The sequence below is a fragment of the Pagrus major genome, chromosome 13 (genome assembly GCF_040436345.1).
Source record: "Pagrus major chromosome 13, Pma_NU_1.0".
NCBI classification, from domain to species: Eukaryota; Metazoa; Chordata; class Actinopteri; order Spariformes; family Sparidae; genus Pagrus; species Pagrus major.
This window is the reverse complement of record NC_133227.1, coordinates 11,356,526-11,382,993: the sequence shown is the minus strand read 5'-3', so window position 1 is coordinate 11,382,993 and position 26,468 is coordinate 11,356,526. Positions and strand designations below refer to the sequence as shown.

Sequence of the window (26,468 nt, the reverse complement as noted above, 5' to 3'; positions counted from 1 at the left end):
GCTTAAAGTTAGCCCAGTTCATCCAGTCTAATACCAATGATTTTATTTCCCCGATGATCTAATTTCCTGCAGGATTTAATTTATTTTTATTGCCCTTGTCATTTCAGGCATCGTATTGCTGCTCGAGGCTACCAAACTCATGAGTTTTCTCATTGCTTTTTTTTTTCCCGTGCATTTTCTTCTTTTTTTTTAGCAACTGTTCTATTAAATTTATGTTTTTACTTATGAGGATTGTTTTTGTAAAAAATCACATCGATCATGTTTTTTATTTTAGTTTGATCCTCAATTTTAACTTTAAAACCAAAATGAATGACATGGTCCACTGAGGGACAGAGAAATTCTTGCACATTACACCAATTTTAACTCTTACAACTGTATTAATTTCATTCAGAAGCTGCAGTATATTTCTGTTGCAGTCAGTTCCAGTCTGAAATGTCTGAAATGTACTGCAGAGGCGCAGGTCTGGACCCTCTGGCCATTTACCAGCCTTTCTGTTTCAAGTGTCGGGGTTGTGAAAAGAGCGGAGCCATGAGTGCATCTCTCCTGATTTCAGTTACACTTAATCACCTGCTCCTGGCTGTGGAGGTCGGAGGTTTACTGCATAGAGCAGCCATTCATAACCAGAGGTACTTGTACCTCAGAGAATACAGTACTTCTGCACCTGGTGTGTAGAAAGACTGTATAGTGGCTTCAGCTTAACTAATAATAGAATGAATCAGTTTGAATTAGAATTAATCAATTAGAATAATCAGCTTAAACACCTGTTAATAGACATGACTATTAAGAGTTCATGACAAATTTAGCAAGTGAGCAGAGCAGTCTAAACAGTCAGACAGAGGTAATGGATGAACAAAAAGATGGCTAAAGTGATGGATAAACTGTTAGAATGGGTAAAAGTCATGGATAAAAAGTTGAACTTACAGTATTGGATAAAGGTAAGTTAATGGATAAATTGTTGAAACAATAAGATAAGTAATAAATAACAAGTTGAACTAGATAGCTCGCTATAGGTAGTAGATGAATGGTTGAAATATATAATGCTAGCTAATAGTAGGCTAAGCTAATTTATAAATGGTTAAAGTAATTGGCTAAAAGTAGCCTAAGTTGATGTATTAATGGTTGAAGCTTAAAGTAATGAATAACAACTTGATAAGTTGAATGTACATGGTGTACAAGGTTAAAATAACCAGCTAACAGTGAGCTAATGGCTCCTCTTAAAATAGACAGCTAAAAGTAGTGGTTAAATGGTTGAAATAATTACATCTAGCTAATAGTAGCCAAAGCAAAATGATTAATAGTTGAAATAATAAGCTAAAAGTAATAAGTAACAAGTTGAAGTAACTAAAAGTAATTCCAAAATGGTGGAAATAATTATTAGCTAAAATTAGGCTAATGGTTCAAATAAATATAATAGTATGCTTATAGATAAATGGTTGTAATAATACGCTAAACATAATTAACAACAAGTTTAAATTGATGGCTAAAAGTTGTGGATAAATGGTTGATAAACGTAATGCTAGCTAATAGTATGCTAAGGTGAAGTAGCGAGTCACTGCTAAATGTAACACTGGAACCGAGCTGCAGCTCCTTTGTCCAGATATACTTTGAGTTGGTTTGCCTTCTCTACAGTTTCCTGCAACAATATTTAAGCATTGTTCCTCCCACACATGAGCAACTGTTCCTGAAAACTTATATAATGAAGCTACTGTGGGACTTGAGGAGTTGCAGTATAAAATGTCTGCTAAGGTAATGTGTCCTGTGTGTTCATCTAGGTGTTGGCTCTGTTTGAGGAGGGAGAGGAGACAACCACCGCCTTTGTTGAGCCTGTTGTTATTCTTCTTATCCTCATCGCCAACGCTGTTATCGGGGTCTGGCAGGTGAGATACACTCTTCTTCCTGTGTAAAGTGTATATACACATGATTAACATTTTCTCTCCACGAGGTGATCACATGATAATGAAGGCTAATGATGCCTGAGAAGACGGCGAAGTCAAAACATTTGATCCTGTCCTCCAGCTGTTGCAGGATACATGGATTCACCTTTAGCGTTTTGTTAGGCGTCAACATGTGCTAACATCTGTATGTCCAAACGGCGCATTGGGATGGGATGAGGCTGTCAACACTGGAGAATTTGAGTCTGTCCGTCGAGTGAAGACATGCACAAAGCAGGGAGCTAATGCAAAAGGACCACTTGGTTCATTTAAGTTGAAGAGGAAGAAGGAATTTTTTATGCATGTGTCAAAAATAGAAACAGGGCGACCATCAAGGCTTATGACTCTGTTATGACACGGTGTACCAAGTGAATAACTCTAAAAACATTCTAAATTGATGTAATGTTCAACAGAGATTAACTTAATTTATTGTAAAACATCATTTTACCAAGAAATGTACAAAGTGCTGTTGACTTCCTCTTTTCCACGTCTCTCTCAACAGGAGCGTAATGCTGAGAATGCCATCGAGGCTCTGAAGGAGTATGAACCAGAGATGGGGAAGGTGTACCGTATGAATCGCAAGGCTGTCCAGAGGATCAAAGCCAGAGACATCGTCCCAGGAGACATAGTGGAGGTGGCAGGTAAGCTGCGGCTGCACCCAGCCAAACTCTTACTGCCACTCACCTAGGCTAATTTATGCTCTGTCGACTTCCAGAGGACTCTCGCTGCTGTCACCTAGCTGCCTGTTTGCTCTCAACATGCACAGAAACACACTCTCACACAGCCTTTTGCCTCCCATTCATGAGTCTGGAAACACTATTGGAATATCTCAACCTAGATTACATAAGAGTCTTTTCTCTGGATGTGCAGGTGCCAGGGCTGCTACCCAGTTGTGTCTGTTTGTGTGTGTGTGAGGTTCTGTGTAAGTGGCTGTGGTCACCCCTTGTATTTAAGGCCCAGTTTAATTTTCCACAGCTTTCCCCCCGTTTCCCTTTGCTTTCCATGCTCTCAGTCTCACCACCTGGACGCTGCTGGATGTTTGTCAGCTCCTCACTCACACTCCCCCACGTTACATGCACATACACACAATTCCCCCGCTGTAAACTCGCCCATGTGTGGGCAGCCTCGTCTAAAAATAGTCTTGTTGTCACTCTGGTTCCAGAACATCTGTGTATGCCAGAGTTAGTGTGTGTGGACACACATGCAACACCAAGGAGATCACTTCACCGTCAACGTGAGCAGTTTCAAGAGTGTAATCCTCTGCTTTGGCTAGTGATTCGTCTCAGGCGGCTCGGAGTGATGTGTGGGAAAGGAGGGAGAACTACGGATGTGTGTGAGAGATCACAACGTTCATTCATAATCGCAGCACAGAGAGGCAAGCAGAGATGCATGCTGCGTTGGTTACAGTGAAGCCCTGCCGCTGTTTCAGCAAGGTTTCAAAAATGACAATGAAATTATCCATCCAAGGAAGTCTCATTGAGTCTCAGATCAGCCCCCTTAAAAACTTTTACAGAGAGCCTACTTTACATCACTTGCATGGGAAAACATGAAATACACTGTGTGTGTGTGGTTTTGTGTGTGTGTGTGGTTGTGTGTGTGTGTGTGTGTGTGTGACAGGTAGCGCTTCCTTGGAATTCGGGCTTGTTACAGCCGGTGTCCTCGATCACACATGCGTGCGCACACAGCCAGGCACAGACAAGCCCACACAGGTAGCGAGCACCAAAATGACTCTCTTTTTCAACCCCCACCTACCACCACTACCACCGCTACCATGGCCATCACTGTCAACACCAACAGTGTCACCATGACAACGATCTGTGCTCCGTTCGGCTCGTCTCTGTGTCGCTTAAGTTCACAAGGGGTTGAGGTTTTAACGACACCTGATGACAGTGTGGGGCAGGGGCAGATATGACTTGAAATGAACCATCTGCTGTTTGAATAAGGGATGTGATATTATTACACAGCCAGTCAGCCAGCAGCTGCTGGTGGATCCATGGTGGTTGTCCCATTGTTGGGGAAGAGGGGGCAGGCAGCAACACTGACTACTTTTTATATTCAGTTTCTTTTAAAAAAAACTGGCCACAGACAGTGAATGGAAATTAGATTTCATAGTCGGTGTTGCAAAGTGTTGCAGAGTAGCACGATTCACATTTCACTTGTAACGCGACAAGATGAGGACGACAAAAAGATGGTGGAGGATTTGTTGTCAAAGCGACAAACAAAGCACCCATTTGGCAATATTTCTGATTTAAACCCAGTGCTAATAGGGAACCTGGTAACAGTTATGAGGGAAAATGCTGCAGCTGTAGGAAACATTGAGTTTCCATTAGCAGTAAATGAAAACAGCGAGCAGATTTTCTTGTAAAAAGCCAATTGTTTTTGGTAACAGCAGTGTTATCGTTAACAGCGGCGTTATCGTTAACAGCGTAATCCGTAACGGCGTAGTTTTCAGTAAAAGGGTGACAACACCGATATCGAGCTTATTAGTTGTGGGGAAATTTTGTCAATGCAGCAACTGTATAGTTGACAATATTATATTTATATAAGGTTTATGATGATGGAGATGTATATTAGCCACCGTTGTTGGTAGTGTGCACTCATTTTTTAACGTACTTCATAACTATGGTGATGTAGCATATATGGCTCAAAAGGTGAGGATATTTGCTTTGCAGCCAGTAGAGACGGCTGGATCTCGACGTAAGTTTAAAAATCTCTGTTTAAGTCAAGCGAATAGTTGAAGCCGTAATTCAAGCTTGTTTTAAGTACAGAATGCATTAACTGTCAAAGTTTACTCTAAGAGGAGTGGTGTTATGCACCCTGCTGCATTTTTTGTAAAATATACACAGTGATGTATTAGGCGCCTCGTTTTGTCTGACACAATCTTGTTGCTAAGCAGTTTTAAACAGGGGTAAACAGCTGAGGTAGGTGCTGCACCGCACACACTTCTCACTTAGAAAAATGTGTGTCAAGGATCTTCAAGCACACACCTCTGACTAAAATGTAGGGGTATGGTGACAAAGAAAACAAGCAAATATTTTCCTTTCCTCTGCTGATTTCCCAGGCTTTACTGTACTTCAGATTAGCCGCTGGTTGTTCCATGGGGGCTTGATTCTAGGGGGTAAAATAAACTGTGTGGAGGTATCGGAAAAGGACACTTCTGACCAGAAGTGCCTTTGAGGAGAGAAAACATAAATATATTTACTCGAGTTTCCACCACTGCTGCCCGCCTGCCTTCTTGTAGGTACATTGCCAGTGATGCCAGCCACGGTTACGACATAGTTGTGATTTGCGCCTCAACTGGAACTTTCCTGGGTTTTTAAATGGAGTGACTGCAGCGGTCAGGCTTTCAGGGACTCCTAGAGGGTTTCCACAGGACCTGAAGTGATGGAAACCTGCCCTGTGCCATTCCCACTAACAAGTCACGGTTATCCTGCATGTGAATTAAGATCTCTTTGCCAGTATATTATGCAACACATTTTAGGTTTTGTTGGGAGTCCAGTTTTACCAAATGGAAGGAGAACTCTGACTGCCCAAACCAGCTCCTCCTCATTTATTCTGATCAAATGTCCAGTTTGTTCATGAATCCAGAGCGCGATGCACTACGAAAAACAGTCAGACAGATTTCTGATCTTTCTGATATTTAAAAGACTGGTTATCTGAACTCACCATGGCTGTATAGCATTTAAATTTCTCTTCTAGCAGATGGAGAGTGTCTGTGGGAGGCCGTGGCAGAAAGTGGAGGTTCGATAGGGGAGCAGGAGTCTGTGGGTAGGCGTTTGAAAAGCCTCTCTTTTCTGCCCTCGGCCAGTCCTGCTGCAGTGAACCTGTAGCCCCCAGCCGTCTCCCACACATACATATCACACACTTCTCTCCCCCTCCACCTCTCCCACTCCTGTTCTCTCACAGCCCATGGGCGTCAGACGTAGAAACATGGAGAAATATGGACAAGGAAGTACTGGCTATTCAGCTACACACAGTCTCTCTCTCTCTCTCTTTCACCATCTCTGTCCCATCTGGAAACAGACTGTGATATATTCCCCCTCCAGTCTCTGAACATTGACCAAGTGTCAAGAGGAGATGATGGAACTCTGAGAGAAACGGGGAAAGATCAAGAAACTGAACCCTCAAACTTATCAGCATGAAAACCACTCTGAAAAGTTTTCACTGTGAAGTGTGCTACAGTAGACGAACTGCCTGTTGAGTGTCTTTCAGTACGTGAGCGAGGAAAAGCAGAAAGATGTCCAACCTTATTCATGTCTGAGAGTCCTTGTTTTTGTTGCGATTACCATTGCGAAGAACTGATGGCTGATGACTGGGAATTGGCATTAATGAGGCGCTCATTACAAAAAGTAATGATCTGGTCTTTTTTTTCCTTCTCTGTCATGCTGGAAATAAACTTGAGACAAGAATATTACATCTGTCTGGAGCGCTTGGAGCAGTTTCCCACTCTGAGATCATCGTCTTTGATCACATCAAACAGTCCATTTTTCACAAGCTAGCTCTGTCCTGCTATTATGAAAATATTTCCATTAAATGTTCATTTTCAGACTCTGACAAAGGGGAAGCAATAACCATTTTGTTTTGGGGCATTAGAATCTTACAATGCTCTGGCCATGAAATACGATTTTAATATGCAGGCTTAATAAGCACTGTGGTGGATAAGATGAAGCGCATTTTTGTCGATTTAATGCAGGCTTCATCTGTAGTTTATGTCTGACATAATGTAAGGAAGTGGTGTACCAGAGAGGAAGAGAGAGGGCTGCAGAGAGTGAGGAGAGAGCAAAAGGGAAGGGGGCTGATCAGTCATTTTAAAACTGCAACGTGACTCCATCAAGGTTACATCGAGCAGTTGTTTACCTGCGGCTGCAGCCTGAGCTCGGGCTAAACCGGCCGATGCTTCTTTGCTCAAGGATTTATTGTTTGAACACAGACGTTCAATGAGATGTAACTGAGTGCTCACCTGCAGCTACACCTACAAGCACAAGTGGACTCTCCTGAAGGTTTAAACACAGTCCTAACCTTCCGAGGGGAAACTTATTAAAAATTTATCTTGCCCTGTTAGCTCCTGGAGGATGGTATTCGTATCATTTTTTACAATGTCAATATCGTGCCTCTAGAGATTACAGTGTTTGTCTGTCGGTTGCTCAGCCCGTCCAAAACTTTGGCCCAAACTGAAATAGCTCAACACCTACTGGATGGATGGATGTGTTTCAGATATCAAAGGTCTCTAGAGCATACATTTTGTGACTTCTGTGATCTCCTGACAGTTCCTCTTGTGCCACCAGCTTATTCAGGAAATAGTTTGACATCTATGTAATGGATAGACACTAGATTTTGTGCCGACATTTGGCTCCCAGATGGCTTTGTGAGCCTCTGACTTTTCCTTTGGGTATAATGTCTCAACAACTGTTGGATGGATTGCTGTGAAATTTGCTCCAGATACAATAGAGTCAAACAGTCTGAGACCGGTCAAAGACTATTTTGCACTTGTTTGTGTGTAAAGCTATTTTTTTTCATTACAAATAATAATATCTGCATAACGTTTTGAGTGAAATGTTGAATCTTTGAAAGACAGTCATAATGTGTTTCTGTGTTTGGTACTTCCCTCTTTTGCTTTAATGATCACATGCACTCGAGCTGGCATGGGCTCCACAAGCAAAAACCTGCTGACCCAGCATGATTTGACAGTGTTCCAGTGAACATTGTGACGGTGGATTATGACCCCAAACACACCTCAAAGCTTTACAAGAACTACCTGAATACCAAAGAATCCCAACTGTCATGGACATTCCTCCACAGTCACCTGACCTCAACCCCACTGAACATTTATGGGGTCATTTGAGGACTGAGAAGGTCAAGCATCCTATGACATCACAGGAAGCTTCGGGGAGCACTGGGAAATCATGCTGGGATAACATGAGTCATCAGGTTTTACACAAACTTGTGGAGTTTGCCATCTGAAGATATTCTGAAATTCATGAAGATTTTCTGAAGATTTAACTTTTCACTCCAGCTGATATATCATTTGTAGTAAAAACAATACCATCACATTAAACACAAATGGAAAATAGTTTTAAAATACTTCCTGCATTGTGCTAATTATCAATGTCATCATGCTAACAAGCTAAACTAAATGAGTGACCATGGTCCAGATGATACCTGCTAATCATCAGCATGTTAGCATTGTCATGTTAGCATGTAGCACTGATGTTAGCATTTAGCTAAAAGAACCACTGTGCTTTCGCCTCACAGAGCTGCTAGTATGGCTGTAGACCCTTTCAACGATTTTAATATTTTTTGGTAATTCCAGCTTGTTGAGGTTTGTGTGTTTGTTTTTTCAGTTGGTGACAAGGTACCTGCTGACATCAGAGTGACCTCTATCAAGTCCACCACCCTGCGAGTGGACCAGTCCATTCTCACAGGTACTTATCATTTCCCATCAGGCGCCAAACAATCCCGCTTCAAGGCTCCGCTCCCTTGCACCTTTATTGCTTGAAGACCTACAATTCTACAATTTTAGCCTCTGATATTATCTATCATAGCAGTTTCTCTGCCCCTTGAGGCTGTAAGTGTTACTTTGTCCTGCTCCGTCACTGTTGAAATATCTGATGGTTGATCTCATAGTTACCTGTCGCACTTACAGATCTAATTCTCTGCATTTGTCTCATACAATCTTCTCTTTAGGGGAGTCTGTGTCCATCATCAAACACACTGACCCTGTTCCTGACCCCAGAGCTGTCAACCAAGACAAAAAGAACATGCTGTTTTCTGTAAGCAACAGCACCCCGCAGCTTTCTGAGTCATGTTTATCTTCTGCCTTCATATCAGGAAGTGATGATGCCTTTTATAGATAAAACTTTACAGCCCTGACTTTTAGTCGCTTAGTTGAACGTAGTTACTGCAGTTCTCTGAGAGGTTATCACATTTTATGATTCATTGCACGGTTCAATGGAAATACTCTTTTCCCATGTTCGCCGAAATCTGTTAACTGATCTGGTCATAGAGATTAAATTATAAGCTTTCTCCAACATTCAATTTGTGAAATGTTTTTTTTTTGCTTCATTTCCCTACACTCATTGCTGTGACTCTTTTTCCCTCAGGGCACAAACATCGCTGCAGGCCGTGCCATAGGTGTTGTCGTCGCTACCGGCGTTACCACAGAGATCGGTAAGATCCGAAATCAGATGGCAGCCACTGAACAGGAGAAGACGCCGCTGCAGCAGAAGCTGGATGAGTTCGGCCAGCAGCTCTCCAAGGTCATCTCCCTGATCTGCGTGGCTGTGTGGGTCATCAACATCGGCCACTTCGGAGACCCCGTCCACGGCGGCTCTTGGGTCAGAGGGGCCATCTATTACTTTAAGATTGCTGTGGCCCTGGCTGTGGCCGCCATCCCCGAAGGCCTGCCTGCTGTCATCACCACCTGCCTGGCCCTCGGCACGCGTCGCATGGCCAAGAAGAACGCCATCGTTCGCAGCCTGCCCTCAGTGGAGACCTTGGGCTGTACATCTGTTATCTGCTCCGACAAGACAGGCACCCTCACCACCAACCAGATGTCTGTCTGCAGAGTAAGTGTCATTCAGGAAACTATAAAATGCTTTTAACTGCTGATCATACAGTTTAGCACATGGACCAACATATTACTGCATCTTTTAACACAGCTGAATTGGTTCAGAGCATAAAACGAATCCTAAGTATTTAATGTCCACATCCTGTTGTTTGATTGACATTTCATAAAAAGCCTTTGGGAGTTTCCTTTGTAAAGGTGTAATGGAGGTGAATTCTACTAGATGAATTCTCTTCTAGTTTTTTTTTTCAGTGTAAGTAGGGCTTTAAGAGGGATGGAAAATCCTTGTGGTTTTGTAATGTTTACCTCCGTTTGGCAGGTTTGAGATAGCTGCTGGTGGAATAGCACAGGCTGGCATGACCCAGCAACACCCAGCGTGTTAGAGAATATCACCAGATTAGCTCTCACGTACACAGCAAAGGTTCCCCAAATGTCACATTGCCTGAATAAACACAATACAGCGATCCATAGTCTGAACTGTCTTTAAGTTTCAATGTATAAATGGTCTATTTATGAACACATTACACAGCAAAACACTAAAAGATCTTATCCACAACTATTCACGAGTAGTTCAGTAGCACATGGCCTCACCCATGCCTTTGTCTATTTGTGTGTGTGTGCGTATGTGCGTGCGTATGTGCATGCGTGCGTGCGTGCGTGCGTGTGTGTGTGGAGTAAAGACGGCTAGCAAACAACACATAAGCACCAAGTAAATGCCAGCACTGCTGCTTGTCTTGGCTCCTGTTAAGGGCTATTCTAGGTCTACACACGCAGAACACACGCACACACACATAGTCTCAGTTAATGCCTCTTGTCCTTACATTCTCCATCTCACCTCTTACCTCATCTAATGGCCTAGGAAGACGTACTTGGCAGTATGAGAAGGGCAGCACAGAAGTTATATCCAGACAAGACTGGTATCACTGGACAGTGTTGGCAGCTCATTCAGTGACTTCCAATTTTGGTAGAATACTAATTCTAGGTACTACAATTTGACAGTTTGCAAAAAAAAATCAAACATTAGCATTTGACATCGTAAACAGGTTTTTTAAAGACATTTGAAGTCTATAGTAAAAAGTCTTTAAGGGTCTAAAATCTCTGAAACCTCACCAGAAACTGACCAGCAGAAAAACCTACCCAGTGTGCATAATAGAGACCTGATTCGAAATAGACTTAAGAATGATGAGACCTGATCCAGTTTTGCAGTTGAACTGAACAGCCCCTAATAAGGAGAGAAGCACACTAACACTGGCAGCAGCTTGATGTGCTATCAGTTAACCAGCAGCTTCGGTCGAAAGAACAGCAATACAATTATAATGTTCCAAAAATGATTTGAGTTCATAGAAAAGTAATTCCAAAAATAATTTGTTTATTTAAGTCTAATTAATAGATATAATTGAAAGTCCTGTTTTCACCTCCTGCACCAACAATATAAACATTCTGTTTCCAACTTTGGAAGTAACAGATTTAGTCATTCACTAACTATTTATTATCTTTGAATTAAAGTCCAAAAAGAGAATTGTCACTCATTAGAATGAATCTTTTGCAGACTGCTTTCCTAAAATCTTCTCTCCCATGATTATAACACACCACATGATCAGAGCTGATGCTGTGAAGACTCGTATCCATTTGGATCCACACAGGTATTAGACATATTAACACGCAAACCTGAGACCCACAACAATAAAACGAGACCAAAGCCAAACCAATTAGACTGAGTATAATTTCCTGCTCCAGACCGGGTCTCGGTTCCACAGGACCCATAAAGACCTCGAGTCTAAAGCTGATATTACTTCTGAAGCTGGATGAAAAGCACAGTTGGGCAGAGTGGTGGTGCCTTGGTTGAGGTTTTGTGGGCTCAGTAGCAGGCTGAATGTGACAGCCTGAGACACATGTCAATCAACTGAAACCTTACCACACGTTAAAGCGATCCTACAGTGTGACTTCTGCTGAACAGAGTCCAGTGTGACAACAGATGATAACCGCAGGATAATGGTAAACGTTTATCACTGAAGTTAAAGATGCAAAATGTATGAATGGGCATCTTGTAGAATTCATACTCAAAACAAATAAAGTATAAAGTATATTACCAGAATAACCGCTAACTGCTGCTAACCGTAGCTACCATTAGCTAGTTAGCTCAGTTAGCCGTGCAGCTAGCAGTTGGGACTGGGCAACTCGGGGCACTGAGGGAGTGTTGGTGTTTATACTGCTAGCACTGGAGCTTTGGACGTAGACAGGCCAGGGCTAGCTGGTTAGCATGCTAAAGTCATTCGATATCTCTCTCTGCAACATAATGTCAAAACTGTTATTTCTTCAGTCTCTTGATCATTTTAGTTAATTTTTGAATGTTTTCAACAAAAATTCTTATTTTTTATGAAATATTAAATATTGCATTTATAATGCAGAATCTGATTCTCCTGCAGACTGCATGTAGTGCTTTGGCTGTTTGGATATGACTCACTGCAGTCAGGAAAGGAAGGAGAAGACATTTTCTTTTTCTTTCTTTTTTCTTTTTACTTCTATATGATCTTTGCGTATGCATTTTATATTCTTGCCATTTCAAAATGGAGTTTGCATCAGAGGTCTGTGCACTTCCTGTACAGCAGACACTCGTGCTCTTGCCATATGAGCGCTCCTCCCTCACCTTGCCCACCGAGATGACGTGGAGTATCTGTGTGATTAATGCGTAGCAGCAGGGAGTTCCCTCTAGCAGGGAACCAACCCGGACAGGAGCAGAGCGAGGCAGCCCGCTGCTGGTAAATATTGACGCTTCTGGCTTCACCTGTACTCCCTGGCCTGCTGCTCTCGGCCCTCTGCTGGGAGATAAGGAGGCACATACACACTCCAACTCTCACAATTACAAGTCAAACTTCCGCTTTACATTTTCTTTTTTTTATCATGGTGTTTCCTGGAGATAGCAATTTGTGTGCTTGCTCAACTCCTCATGCACACTTTGACAGCTCTGTTTTTATGGTTTTTGTGCGTCAAGGTTTAAATGCCCACATGAATGTTTGCTCAGGATTATCCATCTGTGCTTATTCTCTGACTGGTCTCCAGCCAGTGGCCCTGATAGCGCCATGTGTCTCCCTTGCCTCAGGGGCATCCCCATTTCCACAGGATTTCCAGGGATTCCCTTCTGTATCCTGACATCGTACTTCCCTTTTCCCTCCACACACACACAAACATAAAGGGACACGCACACATAAGAAGGGTTACTCATCATTCATCCCCACAGCAGCTCAGAGGAAATGAGTAGCAGAACACAAACTTGTGCCACTTCTGAGTCACGTGGTTCACACTGGGCCTTGTTTCCTTGGAGACCACAGCGGATCAGATAGAAAACTGACCACAGATGAAAGAGCAACCTTATTTTCTTCCTTGCGGTGTGTGCTTATGTGGAGGTTATCGGGTCCCTGAGTAATCATCATTGTTGATTTGTTGTAGAATAGTGGAACAGAGAGTGCTGAGCCTAGGGCCTAAAATGAAATGAAAATTTTGTGAACAAAAATATGGGAAATAATGGGGAAGCCTGTGGTGCCCATATTTCAGTCAGAATTTTAATGTTCATTTTGGGATATCTCTTAAACTAAGGTAATGTACCCAGGCTTCCCTCGCTGCCCGAGGTTTAAGCTGTTAATTATGAGACAGCGAGGCAGTCAATAAACTGACTATTTAACGATCTTAACTGGCTAACCTTTTATATCTTATATGGCTTTTTGAACTTAAAGTTGCTCATATTCTGTCCTGGTTGATTCGGCGACACCCATGGTTAGTGCTGGTAACATCAGGTGTGTTTTAATTATGCTGCAATCAGTCGCTGAGCAACTACAGAATATGAGACATTTTCCAGGTAAGAGCAGGACACAGTAATGTAGTTTGACTTACTGAGAAGGTTATGGAGTTATGCAGCCTGTCATCTAACCTGACTGTTGCACTGCTGCCTGCTGTAGTTAAAAGTAATTGGCTGTCAAAAATGCTCAAAATGACCAAGTCTTGTTGCCTAGATGCATTTTTGTGTTAAACTCTGTGACCACTGCACTGCTTCACATCATAAGCCACCTCAGCTTCCATCTGTTGAATGTTCGTTTTTAATGTGAACTAGCAGGGCTGAACTAACCTGGGCAAAACAAGGGCCCCAATGAGCCCGAGCCCGCTGTGCTCCCAAATTTAGTTCTGTTTGAAGTTGATTAAGTGCAAATTTAGGAATATGCACCATGTAGCCAAGAGATCAACTAAAATATTTAAAGTATTTAACTTGGTGTTGACACAAGGTCACAAGATTACTGTAGGCACACATGCAGGAAATGTCTTTCCAGTTCCAGTTTAGTGACTCAAAGCTCGGGTTAGTAAATTATTCTCGAGCGTTTTTTGTTATATTTGTAGAAAATCTTTCAACATCACGACAGCAATCAATAAGTAAAATGCTCTTACAGTAGAAGAAAAAAAGAAAACTGTTGCTGTTGCAGACCTCAACAATAAGCCCATCCAATTGTCTTGAAAAGCTTGTTCAGTGTAGCAAACTAGCTGCTAACACATCTCCCTGTTGGCCAGTGAGAACTACAGGGCCGTCGGTGTCTGTGTAATCAGATACTGCCGTCTGACTCTGAGGGGAGGTGGTGGGAGTTTACTTTCAAAATGTAGTTTGTTCTTGCTGGTGTCCACAATCTTACCAACCCCAGCTTTAACACAGTGTGATAAGATACTGAACAGAAAACTGTGAGACCAATTTAAACGAGATGAACGATAGCACTGCGTTACATATATCATTTTCTGCATCCCTTGTGCATAGGTAGGTAATTTGAATCTGTGTTGGAATGGGCCTCACAGTGAAAACTTCTACATTATAAAAAGAGGTAATTACAGAATGTAAATCCATTTAATGGCTATTGCTAAAAGAAAATAAAAACTGCATACCATAAAGAGTATTAAAAACAGGGTTTGATTCATGTTTATAAGTTTTTGACAGACTTGCTTCTGATATAGTGAAAGTAACTAATGATATCCCTCCCAATAGTACCACTGTTTACCTGTGTAAGAAGGAAAATTTCAACACTGTTGATGTAAAAAATTACAAACGCAAAATTGCCTGTTCTGACAAAAGCTATAATTTCACAGAGGCTATAATCATGATTCAGTATGACAGTTATTTATAACTGACTTTCATCTTGTTCAGACTAGACTACATCAGTAGACTTAATGTAGTAACCCCGTTGCCGCAGTAATAATTACTCCATTAAAAGGCTAAAGTGGGCCTTTTAAGCTCATGTGCGATAGGGACGACAGCAGCTACCTCTCAATTGAAATCTGTCATTGATTTTGTGTTCCATTTTAAATTGGTAGGTGCTGGTGAATGACACACACACACACACACACACACACACACACACACACACACACACACACACACACATATATTGACGGAAGAACCAAATTTAACCAAGTAGCTGCTTCATTAATTCTTCAATCAGTCAGATTTAATGGAGTCTCAAACAAGTTAAGTTAGGTCGTGGGGGTGTTTTCCCTCTGCGTGTGTGTGTGTTTGTGTGTACTGTTGGCTGAACTTAAAAGTCAAGTTATTAAATAGCTGAATATTAATAAAGCAATAAAGGTCAAGGGCAGTCTCGTAAACTATTGTATATTTGATTATGTCATTCAGATGCAATGTGAAGATGCACAGAGAGGCCTCAGACTGTGAATGGTGGTCTATCTCATTCTTATAAACCACCAGACACAACACTCCCTCCTTGTTTTTATCCTTATATTAGTATTAGCAGTACATCGTAGACCGCCCTTCCTGGGGGAATTTCAGGAAGAAGATTTGCCAACAAAGCAGCCAACAAAGCAAATCCTTGGACAGCTCTGGGACTCCAGAGCAGAGTCCCGACTTTTCTCCGCTTTGCTTTCCAGCAGTTGACTGGAGCGTGTTTGGCAGTGCGAGTGACTGATGAAGCTTTACATCAAGACATGTGAGCGGTGCAACTCCCATGTTGCCTGCGTGTTTAGAAATACTAAAGAATCGGGGAAAGAGGCGACGATACAGCGACTGCTGCACAAACTGGCTGTCAGTGGATAATAGCCTTCAGTCGACAGGGTTTCTTGCCTCTCGGTCGCGGTTTAAACTCTCTTCTGTGACCCTTTTCCAGCCAGCAGCCAGAGTACTTCCTGTTTACATCCACTATTTGATTTTCATAAAGCTTTTTTAGCATTTTTATATTTCCGGAGCAAGTCAAATAGCAAGGCAGGAATAATTGGTCTTTTGTTAGCTGCATCCTGTGCGTCTAAGTATTTACACAAGCTGCAGCCTTCACTGTTTATCTGAAGTGTGTTTTGACACCATGCCACCTTCCAATTCACACACAGCCCAATTGGAAGCTGATACGCCACGGCAGTGAATTACTTCTGGCAATTTGACTGCTCAAGATGTACTGAAATCACCACTACAGTTCCACGTTGGCATACTATGACAACAAAGGTGTTATATCACCTCTGCGGGCACATTAAATTCAAGGACAGGCCCACCCCTTAGAGCTGCCCTTTAAGACCGGTTTTCATTGTATTAAAAATTCAAAGATTAAACTCCTGAACCAAGATTTCCATCTTAATCCCTGAGCATGGGACCAGGGGTCTCAGGAGTTTCTGAATCCGTGATTCTATTTGACTTTGATTTGAAGGTCACGATTGGATTCATTCAGCCATATTTTTTTAATGTAGCACTCTGAGGGCATGTGGTCAAATTTAAATAATGTATTTAGAATTTAATAACGGTAACTTGTTTTACAAGTCAATTGGAAACAAACTGTTAGTCATTTGGTGGCAGAAGGATATTGTAATGTGTGCATTATTTTAAATGCGTTCCCACATGTGAAGACTATGTAAATGAATGAGGAATGGAGGAAAAGTGTACTTCAAAATGTACCGTAGTCATTACTCTAACTATCTACTGTGCAGTTTTGCTCATTAAGCTAACCATATTGCCTCTGTGTTTGTCTTCTCTCCACTCCAGATGTTCGTCGCAGACAAGGTGGAAGATTCAAACTGCTCCCTTCATGAGTTCTCTATTACTGGTTCTACATATGCCCCTGAGGGACAAATGTGAGTGTCACATTTTAAAGATATATTACTTTTATTGGGGATAATAAGCAGACTGTTTGTGAGCTTTTCAAATTCAACCAAAGAATTTCACACTTAACTCGAATTTAATTCTATCCCCCTCTTTCCCTCGTCAAGCCTTTGATCAAACTCTGAGTAGCTTTATTTCAAAACAAAATATAATATAAATAGCTGTAGTCGAGCAATCAGTGCTAATGATTCCCAAAAAGTGCTTCTAGCTTTGCTTTATGCGTTTCTATGGCAATTTCTGTGAAAACCAGGGAAATGGTAGGAAATTTCTGTTGCACATTGTTATGTGTGCTTGTTACTTAAAGAAAAATCCATTCATAGTAACCATCATATAAAATCACTATTACAGCTGCACCTATAACTATTTCACTACACCCCCTTTTGGTTTTAATAGTGTTGAAGTGAAGCGTTTACTTGGGCAGATGAACGGAACAAAGCGTCAGATTTTCAATTGTGTGGTCACTTTGGTTTGAGGAGGAATGTAGGTAGTTGTCGAGTTATTAGGTAGGAGAGAGCGTCTGCAGTTGATTGTGTGTGCGTGTTGTTTATTTGGCTGTTTGGTGAGTACAGCATTCTGACTCTGCATGAACCTGTCGATTTCATAACAGCAGAGTGTGGGTTATTGTGTGGGAGCTTCGCTAGCAACCGTTGCAGTCTCTTCTGGGAAGGGATCCATGGTTGTCATGCAATCAGCACTGCTTGTCAGGAACACACGCGCACACACACAGACACGCACACACACAAATAGACTGTTTACTACTGTACAGCCACTGTTTCTTCAGTCAACTTTGGGATGCTAAACAACTGAATGTGTTCCCCACTCATACATATTAATGAGGTTCCTGTTTTTGATGTGTAGTGAACTGTGAAGTGTCTTTGCGATTTATTTTGCTTTTGTGAGTGACGATCGTGCGTGTGTTTGTGTGTGCGTGTGTGTATTTTTCTCTCAGACTGAAAGGAGACAGGCCCATCCAGTGTGGAGACTATGATGGACTTTTGGAGTTGGCCACTGTCTGCTCTATGTGCAATGACTCTTCACTGGACTACAATGAGGTCATTAAAACAAACACACACACACACACACACACACACAGGCATGCATGCGCGTACACACATTTGAATATTTGTATAGTTAGAATTTGCTTCCTCTTCTATGCCTGACATCATGTTTCTATGCAAAATAAACCCATCTGTAAAAAATACAGGATTGTGTAGGTTAGGTGTCTTTACAATATATAAGACATGTATACACACACTGCAATGACTCCATGAAATGTAGAGCTGGAGCACAAACACACCACAGAAAGCTGTCTCTTCTTTTCTTATCTAGCTGAGCTAATTTTACTCCGATTTCTGATCTTTTTTCTCTGCTTTGGATTGCTTTTTCTCACCTCTTTGTCATCACCATGGTATCGTGGTAACCGTGATGAGGAGAGAGGCCAGGGAGAAGCCACATCTCAACTCCCATATATCCTCCAAGGCTAACTGTTTCTGTTCTTGCAAATGATCGTTTTGCCACCAATTTTGTACGTTTTTGAATAAAGAGCCCGAGTGTGACATCAAAGCACGCTCGTACAGGAGAGACAAGGGGGCCAAGTAGCCAAGTGCCGGAGGGGAGTGAGGTGTTTTTATTGCCGTCTGCGCCCGCTCAAACAAACAAACAAATGATGTGTGGTATGCCATTACTGCGTCACCTCACCTACTCCACATCTCAGCGGATAGGGCCACACTCAAAAACACTTTGCATGTATGACTCAGCGTTTGCGGAGGCAGAGGTGAATGACCCACAGATTTGCTCAGGAGTCGTTCTCCTGTCATTGTGAAGAGAGTCGCTCACATGTAACAATGGAGACAGTTTAAGTCTGTTTATGTTCAGACGTCTGCTAAAACGTGTCACTATAAAGGGTGGAATTTAATGGCTGTCACTCAGCTCCTGTAAAATACTTTCTGAATCCAGTCCAGCAGCATGTTCTGATGTATTTCTGTTCCCTCCCAGGCCAAAGGCGTTTATGAGAAGGTGGGTGAAGCCACAGAGACGGCTCTCACCACCTTGGTGGAGAAGATGAACGTCTTCAAGACTGACGTGTCCGGACTGAGCAAGGTGGAAAGGGCCGGCTCCTGCAACTCGGTAGGCTACATGTGGAGATGAGTTTGTGACCCAGAGCTGTGATGTTGACATGATTTAAGTCATCAGATATCAAACTGACTCCATGTACCGATCCAGATTTGGTCATCTGATGTTTTTATGAAATTTTAAGCTCATAGCCAAAATGTTGCAGCACAGATTAATTAAATGGACATTAATTAAATAGTTCTACATATCAAGTAGACGCCATATTTGTGTCTTCTAGAATTCTATGAGGAGCTTGTGCCAGACCATAAACCCTCCTCAAAGGACCTATTAGGCACCTGAATAGCCTCGTCAGTAGTCCCACCTCTAACTCTGTGACTTTGAGACATCACACTATGTCACCATGTCATGCATTTGCATAATCTATACCTAGCGGCTAAGTTTTTGGCTAGTTATTGATTTAGCACAGCTGCTCTGTCGTCGTTAGCAGCGCTGGGTCAGGTGTGTATGAGCTCACCAATCAGAGGAGTCTGGGTTATTTGGGAGGAGGGCCTTAAAGAGACAGGAGCTGAAACAGGGCATTTCAGAGAGAGGGGGAATACAGAGCTGCATCACTAGACAGTGTGAGAACACTGATGTGTTTTTGAGCATTGAAGCATGTAAACCTATTCTAGTAGTAACCCAAAATAAAATTAGGAACCTGAAAAAGAGCATAATGTGTCTCGCCTTAACGAAACACGAGACAGTTTGCATCTGAAAGAGCAGGTAACAGATGGCTTACTCAACAAGTCTTCAGTTTGGATATATTTTAGTCTCGAAACACAGAAAAGAAAGACTGCAACCTGCATCAGTATCAGCAGATATTCAAATTCAGGTACTTGCATCGGATAGCAGCTGCAACCCAAAAAAGTGGGTCAGTGCATCTGTGATTGAAAGGGACCTCCACAGATTTTACACATCTAAGATACAAAGAAGTGACCTTGCCTGACCTCCATAGTGCATTACTCATCTCTGCTCGGGGCTTCATTGGCTGTTACTAGCATAACACATAAATCTCCAGTCAGGGTTTATTGTGGTGTAATGGAGATGCCAGGTTTTGACTTCCTAGGAAAGAGGGCGTGTGGAATAAAACAGACAATATCTCTGGTTCTGCTGCAGTCTGGTAATGTTATAGGAGTGCAATGGTAAATCAGTGAAGCACTATTTTAGTATGTCTGATCAATAATGTATGAGGTATTCAAACCAAGTCTGGTGGGATCTGTAGTTCACATCTTAATTCATTCATTCACCTACAGTGAGCATATTGTTTGCTTTAACAGCTGGCGTATCTGCTGCAGGCGCTGCACTTCTCAGCATGAATATGTCAACAAGACTGTAATTACTCTGCTCATTATACTGCACTGTACACTGCCTGGCTGTCGGGGTGACATAATGTGCCCCATGTTTGTGCCAGGTGATATTTTATTATTTTATTCAATGTTTTATCCAGAGCGACTTATAATGAGTCAACAGGTTAGGATTTAGTGTCTTGCTAAAGGACTATTTAATAAAGGTTGTTGATGCACACATCTGTATGACTTCAGGGTGTGAACTATGATTGTTTGGTTATGAGTTAAAAAAGTCCTCAGCTTATCGTAATTTAATACTTGATCTCCTGTGATAAGGTCAACGTGGACAGTGCTGAGTCTGACCTGTGTAGAGAGTACGTCTTGATTAGATTACTAAGCTGTTGTTGGTGTTCCAGTGCCGAGGGGCCTGTCATCCACCGAGCTGAAGTCTGTCACCTCTGGGTGCGAGCCTTTTCACTCCACTGTAGATAAAGGTCATTAAAATCCCTGTTGGTATCGCTTCCAGGAAGAACAAAGCTCATCAGTGATGAGCCTTGTAGTGACAGAAGGCAGGGGGGTGGAGAAGCAGAAGTGTGACTGAATATTTCCTGGATCAGCCCAGTTTACCTGTTTAATAGATACATGGATGAACTCTTAACAATAACCTGCATTGTCAGCAGATTTTAGATGAGATGACCTCACCTTTTCCAAATCTCTGCTGGGTGCACACCGCTTGAAAACGGAAGTCAGAGGAAGAGAATATTTTCCCTGCTTGTCGTGCCAAGACAAACCTCCATGTCTCTGCCTGTTTGATGGAGAGGACAAGTTTGTCACATTGACAGATTTCAGGACATCCATCTCCAGTCCCCTGACAGGGTGTGTGAACATCACAACAGTGTGACCAGACAGAGAGCATGATCCGTGTTAATCTTTCATGTGTACCGGATCAGCACAGACTCTGAACGAGAGGGACACCTACTGGCAGGAGAAGACTTGACACTGAATGCAGATAATGCAGTATGTAAGGAACAGGGATGTTTTTAGGATGAAATTTGTGTTCCTACAGTAAACCTGCAGTAATCTGGTCTGCCTCTTTGTTTGCATTTTGATCAGTTGTTATCGCTAACCGGCTTCAGACAGATCTCCATTATCATGTGCTGCTGTGTGCAGACACCTGAGGCCGCAGCCAGACATCCAGACAAGGTGTTTGAGTGCTCAGTCTGAAGTGTCATCCTTCAGCTGTCAGTAGCTCAGCCAAACCTCTCAGTCACCCACAGGCTGCCAGCCTGACAGCTGCCCACGAATACAGCTACTTAGCTCAGCCCGAGGCTCTTTGTCACTTTTTCCTATTTCTTCTTCTTCTCTGACATTTCTTCTACTTTTTTCTCCATCTTTCTCATCCATCAGGTGATCAGGCAGTTGATGAAGAAGGAGTTCACCCTGGAGTTCTCTCGTGACCGCAAGTCCATGTCGGTGTACTGCACCCCCGTCAAGCCGGGCTCCCAGAGCAAGATGTTCGTCAAGGCATGAATGAATAATACAATCACAAATTGATTGATGATGATAATAATTCTAATAACAAATATTTTACAAATAAGATGCACGGTATACTGAATAAATATAAAAATACTAAAATGATAGAACTCAAACATGTTCTGATGAAGTTCTTGATGTTCTTCTCTTGTGTCAATTCTTCCTCACAGGGTGCTCCAGAGTCTGTGATTGAGCGCTGTCAGTACCTGCGAGTGGGAACAACGAAGGTGTCGCTGACCCCAGGCCTGCGCGACCAGCTCCTGTCTAAAATCAGGGACTGGGGGACGGGCAGGGACACCCTGCGCTGCCTGGCGCTGGCCACTCATGACACCCCGCCACGCAAAGAGGACATGGATTTGGAGAATTCCTCCAAGTTTGTGCAGTATGAGGTACAGTAGAGGACTGCAGTAACATCTGATGTTTAGCTCAGAAATCCATGTTGTTTAAATAACCTCGTATTTAAATCTGATGACTCATGACTCATGAATTTGAAGAAATAGTTTGACATTTTGGGTAATATGCTTGTCTGCTTTCATGCCAAGTGTCTGTCTGCTAACTATGAAGGTGGATCCAGTAGGCAAGCCAGGTAACTTAGCTTAGCTTAGCTTAGCTTAGCATAAGGACAGGTAGCATGGGGAAACAGCTAGCTGTTCTTTAACAGGTTATATCTCAGTTTCCATCCTTACAAGTTTTCACTTGGTTTTTGTATACATTAAACAAACGAGCAATTGAGAGCCAAAGTGACAAAGTCACATCTGGGCTAGCTTCTGTTTCACTCGCATGTTCATGAAGTACCGGTTTCACTTGGGCTCTATAATGTGTTAATGTGGACAGAGCCTGGCTAGCCATTTCCCCGTTTCCAGTCTTTATGCTAAGCTAAGTGTCTCCTTGCTGTAACTTCAAGGGGTAAGAGATTGTGATGTTATGACATCAATGTATTGTGTTGCAAAGCGTGTTAAGCATGCTAACCAGCTAGCCCCGGCCCGTCCTGGTCAAAAGCGCCTGTCCTGGCAACGTGAAAACCAACACATCCTTGATGCACTTAGCTCCCAGTCCAGACTGTTAGCTGTACAGCTAACAGAGCTAACTTGATAATGGCATCTACATTAAGCAGCAGTTAGCAGTTACTGTGGTGACATGCTGCCCACTATTTGCTCTGAGTGTGAATTCAACAGGTGGCCAGCTTCTACATATTGCACCTTTAACAGACAGATAGGAGAGATATTGATCTTCTCCTCTAACTTTTGGCAAGAAAGCAAATGAGCTTATTTCCCAAAATGTCAAACACTTCCTATAATGTCATCTTTGCTGCGGTGTTTCTTTTGTTTGAACCACGGCGGTGATTAAATCTGTATCCAAGCTTTTACAATTGGTTCCTCTTCCCTGGAACCATTCTTTTGTTGCGTAGAAAGTAATCTGTCTGATGTTTTCAGCAGCAATACGGCTAAAATGAGCTGAATTCAATTTCTGTGAAACTGAAGTGAGATTCTGTTCTCAGATAGTCCTGTGTGACCTTAATCCCCCTTTTTCTCTTTCTTTTATTCTCTGTTTCTATTCAGCTGGGTCTCACATTTGTTGGCTGTGTGGGCATGCTCGACCCACCCAGGAAGGAGGTGATCGGGTCAGTGAAACTGTGCAACGAGGCCGGTATACGTGTTATCATGATCACAGGAGACAACAAGGGCACAGCTGTGGCCATCTGCAGACGAATCGGCATCTTCGGCGAGGAGGAGGACGTGACGGGAATGGCCTACACGGGCCGCGAGTTTGATGATCTCCCGCAGGAAGCCCAGAGAGAGGCCGTCAAACGGGCACGATGCTTCGCCCGGGTCGAGCCGGCACACAAGTCTAAGATCGTGGGATACCTGCAATCATTTGATGAGATTACTGCCATGGTGAGGAGAAGTGATGATGACTCTTTCTAGTTTATTCAACTTTTACACTTTTCTCTGCTTCCTACAAATCCACACATTGTATTTCTACTTTTTCATATATTTCTGTATGCCTTTTGCAAGTAAAAAAATGAGAAAAAAACTTTTCTCCTTCCTTCAACTGCGCATTATTGGAATGACTTGCGGAGAAGAGGCCAGTGAGGCATGACATGTTCCAGGTCTCTCTGAGGCTGCTCTCTCAGACACTGCTATCAAAAGCTGTCATCTCCGGCCCGCTCTGTTGCTTCCTATCTCACATGCGTCTCAGATGAGGGGTTGATCCGGGGGGAAGACGGGTGGGAGGGAGACAGACAACAATATCACCATTTGCCTGTCAGACTGGCTCCACCATTCACCACTGTCTGAAGCTGCTTTAGGCCCTGCCATGACGGATTAATACATCTCCCTCTCTCAGCTTTGGCTTAAATCTTGTCTGGATCTGAAACGATAATGAGACTTAAACATAATGAGATAGCGGTTCATTTTCAATCATCGTTAGATTGTTGGACCCATCACTTCTCTAATATAAATGTAATGTGGGTATTCTAAGAATAAACAAGCAGAGACGCGGGTAGGAAAATAGATTTTAATTAAATCATGTTAATACACCAAAGAAGAAGAAGAAAAGGAAAACAGTTATTATAATATACTTTTATTCTTCAAAGAAGTTTTTCAGTTTTCTGCTCCTGCAGGTATTCCTCCGTTACTTTAAAGTCATTTTTGTTAATAATGCTGCAGTGTCCATAAAATCTGCCTCTGTTTACAATTAATGTCTTATTTTTAAAGGTGCAATATGTAGTTTTGGGGAAGAAATTTTAATGAGAAGAGAAAGATCTTCATTGACTGATTTTTTTTTTTTCTGCCTAAACAAACTGAGTCTTCTGAGGCATCAGTGACACAAGAAATCTTCTGTCATCACAGACAGGAGATGGTGTGAACGACGCCCCGGCCCTGAAGAAAGCAGAGATAGGCATCGCCATGGGCTCCGGCACAGCTGTGGCCAAGTCGGCATCTGAGATGGTGCTGTCTGATGATAACTTCTCCACCATAGTGGCTGCTGTGGAGGAGGGCAGAGCCATCTACAATAACATGAAGCAGTTCATCAGATACCTCATCTCCTCCAACGTGGGAGAAGTCGTCTGGTGAGGAACGGAAACACGCTCAGATACAAACATTACTTCACCTTCGACCTGATGTCCTCAGCTGACTTCTGTGTGTCTCCTCACTGTCTTTTTCCAGCATCTTCCTGACAGCCATCCTGGGTCTCCCTGAGGCTTTGATTCCAGTCCAGCTGCTCTGGGTTAATCTGGTGACTGATGGCCTGCCTGCCACCGCCCTGGGCTTTAACCCTCCAGACCTGGATATCATGGACAAACCTCCCCGCAACCCTAAGGAGCCTCTCATCTCTGGCTGGCTCTTCTTCAGATATCTGGCCATAGGAGGTAGTACTAGCTCTGACCTGCAGATGTGTAATGTAATGTCACAGTATTGTCTAGATCACTGTGACATTGTACCAGCAACAGTTACTTTAGGTCAGACAGCTAAAGGTATGATATGTGAACTTGGCAATCCTATTTTAGTTTCTGTTGTAATTTTCAGCCATAATGGTAACTCTAACATCTAAACACTGCTCTGACCGGTCTGACCTTTCTGATATTTGTGATGTGTTCAGATTATGTACTGTGCTGAATTACTATCGTCTTTGATAGTCTAAAAACTACCCAGCAGACATCTCACCACCGGTCAGACTAACTCGAGCTGTCGTATTATTTAGCCTGTGGCATGACAGGTAAATTGGGTCTCCAACGTAATGTTAGTGGGAGTGTTTTTATTATATGTAAGCATCAAATATACATTTTATGAATGAGATGGATATAGCACAAATAATGCTAAGTGAGACTAGACATAGCTGTGTGCCCAAGACCATAAACAGACATCTCAGGTTAATACACAGAAGCCCAGCCTCCCATACATGTAATGTTAGCATTGCAAAGCACAAAAAACAAATAATGTTGGCATATATGAAATTAAGTCAAACTGTGTCGATATAGGATTTAATAATAATTGTATTCATCAGCCACAGAAATATTATTTGCGTAACAACGTCATGCATTTTCCATCTAAATCCACGACTCTGCCATCTTTATTAACTGTCACCAAGTGACAGTACATGACGATCTGCAGATGAGACTCAAAAATCAACTATCTTTCTCCAGGAAGATACATTGTGTTGCTTTAAATTACAGGGCTCTGACCAGGTCACTGCATTCACACAGCTAAATATTTAGCTATTATTTAGTCCACATGCATGCACGTCTCCAAATGACAGTGTTCTAAAACCAAATTCCTACCTATATCTAAACAGCATCTATCTATATAATGATGGTAACTGAGTCCTTTCTTTCATCCTAACCACTGTCTCTGACTTCTGCTGTAAACAAATGTCTCTTGCTGTTTATCCTGCAGGATATGTGGGTCTTGGAACAGTCGGTGCTGCCACATGGTGGTACCTGTTTGATGAAGAAGGCCCACAAGTGTCTTTCTATCAGCTGGTGAGTTGCGTTATTCTGCTCAACCTCCTTTGTATATGTACCGTCTCTCTGTCTTCTTTATGTTCCCTGCTGTCAGACACGGTAAGGTGGGCGATCCTAGCAGTTTGCAGAAATAGAAAAGGAAGTAAGACCCATGTGGTTTGATTGCACACAGGGTGGGAACGAGGCCAAGATGCTGCAGCTGTTCCCCCATCAGATCTTAGCTCCATCGAACCAGGTCACAGAGGTTGTGGTGACATCCTGCTGACACACAGACACACACTAACTCCCCGTCTATCTCTCTCTACAGAGACACTTCATGCAGTGCACTGAGGAGAACCCCATGTTCAAGGACATAGACTGTGAGGTGTTTGAATCACGCTACCCCACAACCATGGCCCTGTCCGTGCTGGTCACTATTGAAATGTTCAACGCACTCAACAGGTCAGTCATCTTC

General features: G+C 42.6%; 1 protein-coding gene across 1 annotated transcript in view; it reads left to right on the top strand.

Annotated features, from left to right (window-relative positions):
* atp2a3 (ATPase sarcoplasmic/endoplasmic reticulum Ca2+ transporting 3) overlaps positions 1-26,468 on the top strand; it is a 47,669-nt gene that overhangs the window by 18,367 nt on the left and 2,834 nt on the right. Inside the window, exons 4-18 of the mRNA XM_073479850.1 lie at positions 1,773-1,877; positions 2,434-2,572; positions 8,273-8,353; positions 8,616-8,701; positions 9,032-9,496; positions 16,502-16,590; positions 17,568-17,670; positions 18,614-18,745; positions 21,424-21,540; positions 21,720-21,938; positions 23,109-23,444; positions 24,402-24,622; positions 24,720-24,922; positions 25,947-26,032; positions 26,322-26,455. Of these exons, the coding sequence (XP_073335951.1) occupies positions 1,773-1,877; positions 2,434-2,572; positions 8,273-8,353; positions 8,616-8,701; positions 9,032-9,496; positions 16,502-16,590; positions 17,568-17,670; positions 18,614-18,745; positions 21,424-21,540; positions 21,720-21,938; positions 23,109-23,444; positions 24,402-24,622; positions 24,720-24,922; positions 25,947-26,032; positions 26,322-26,455 (2,516 nt within the window). The remainder of the gene's footprint in view (positions 1-1,772; positions 1,878-2,433; positions 2,573-8,272; positions 8,354-8,615; positions 8,702-9,031; positions 9,497-16,501; positions 16,591-17,567; positions 17,671-18,613; positions 18,746-21,423; positions 21,541-21,719; positions 21,939-23,108; positions 23,445-24,401; positions 24,623-24,719; positions 24,923-25,946; positions 26,033-26,321; positions 26,456-26,468) is intronic.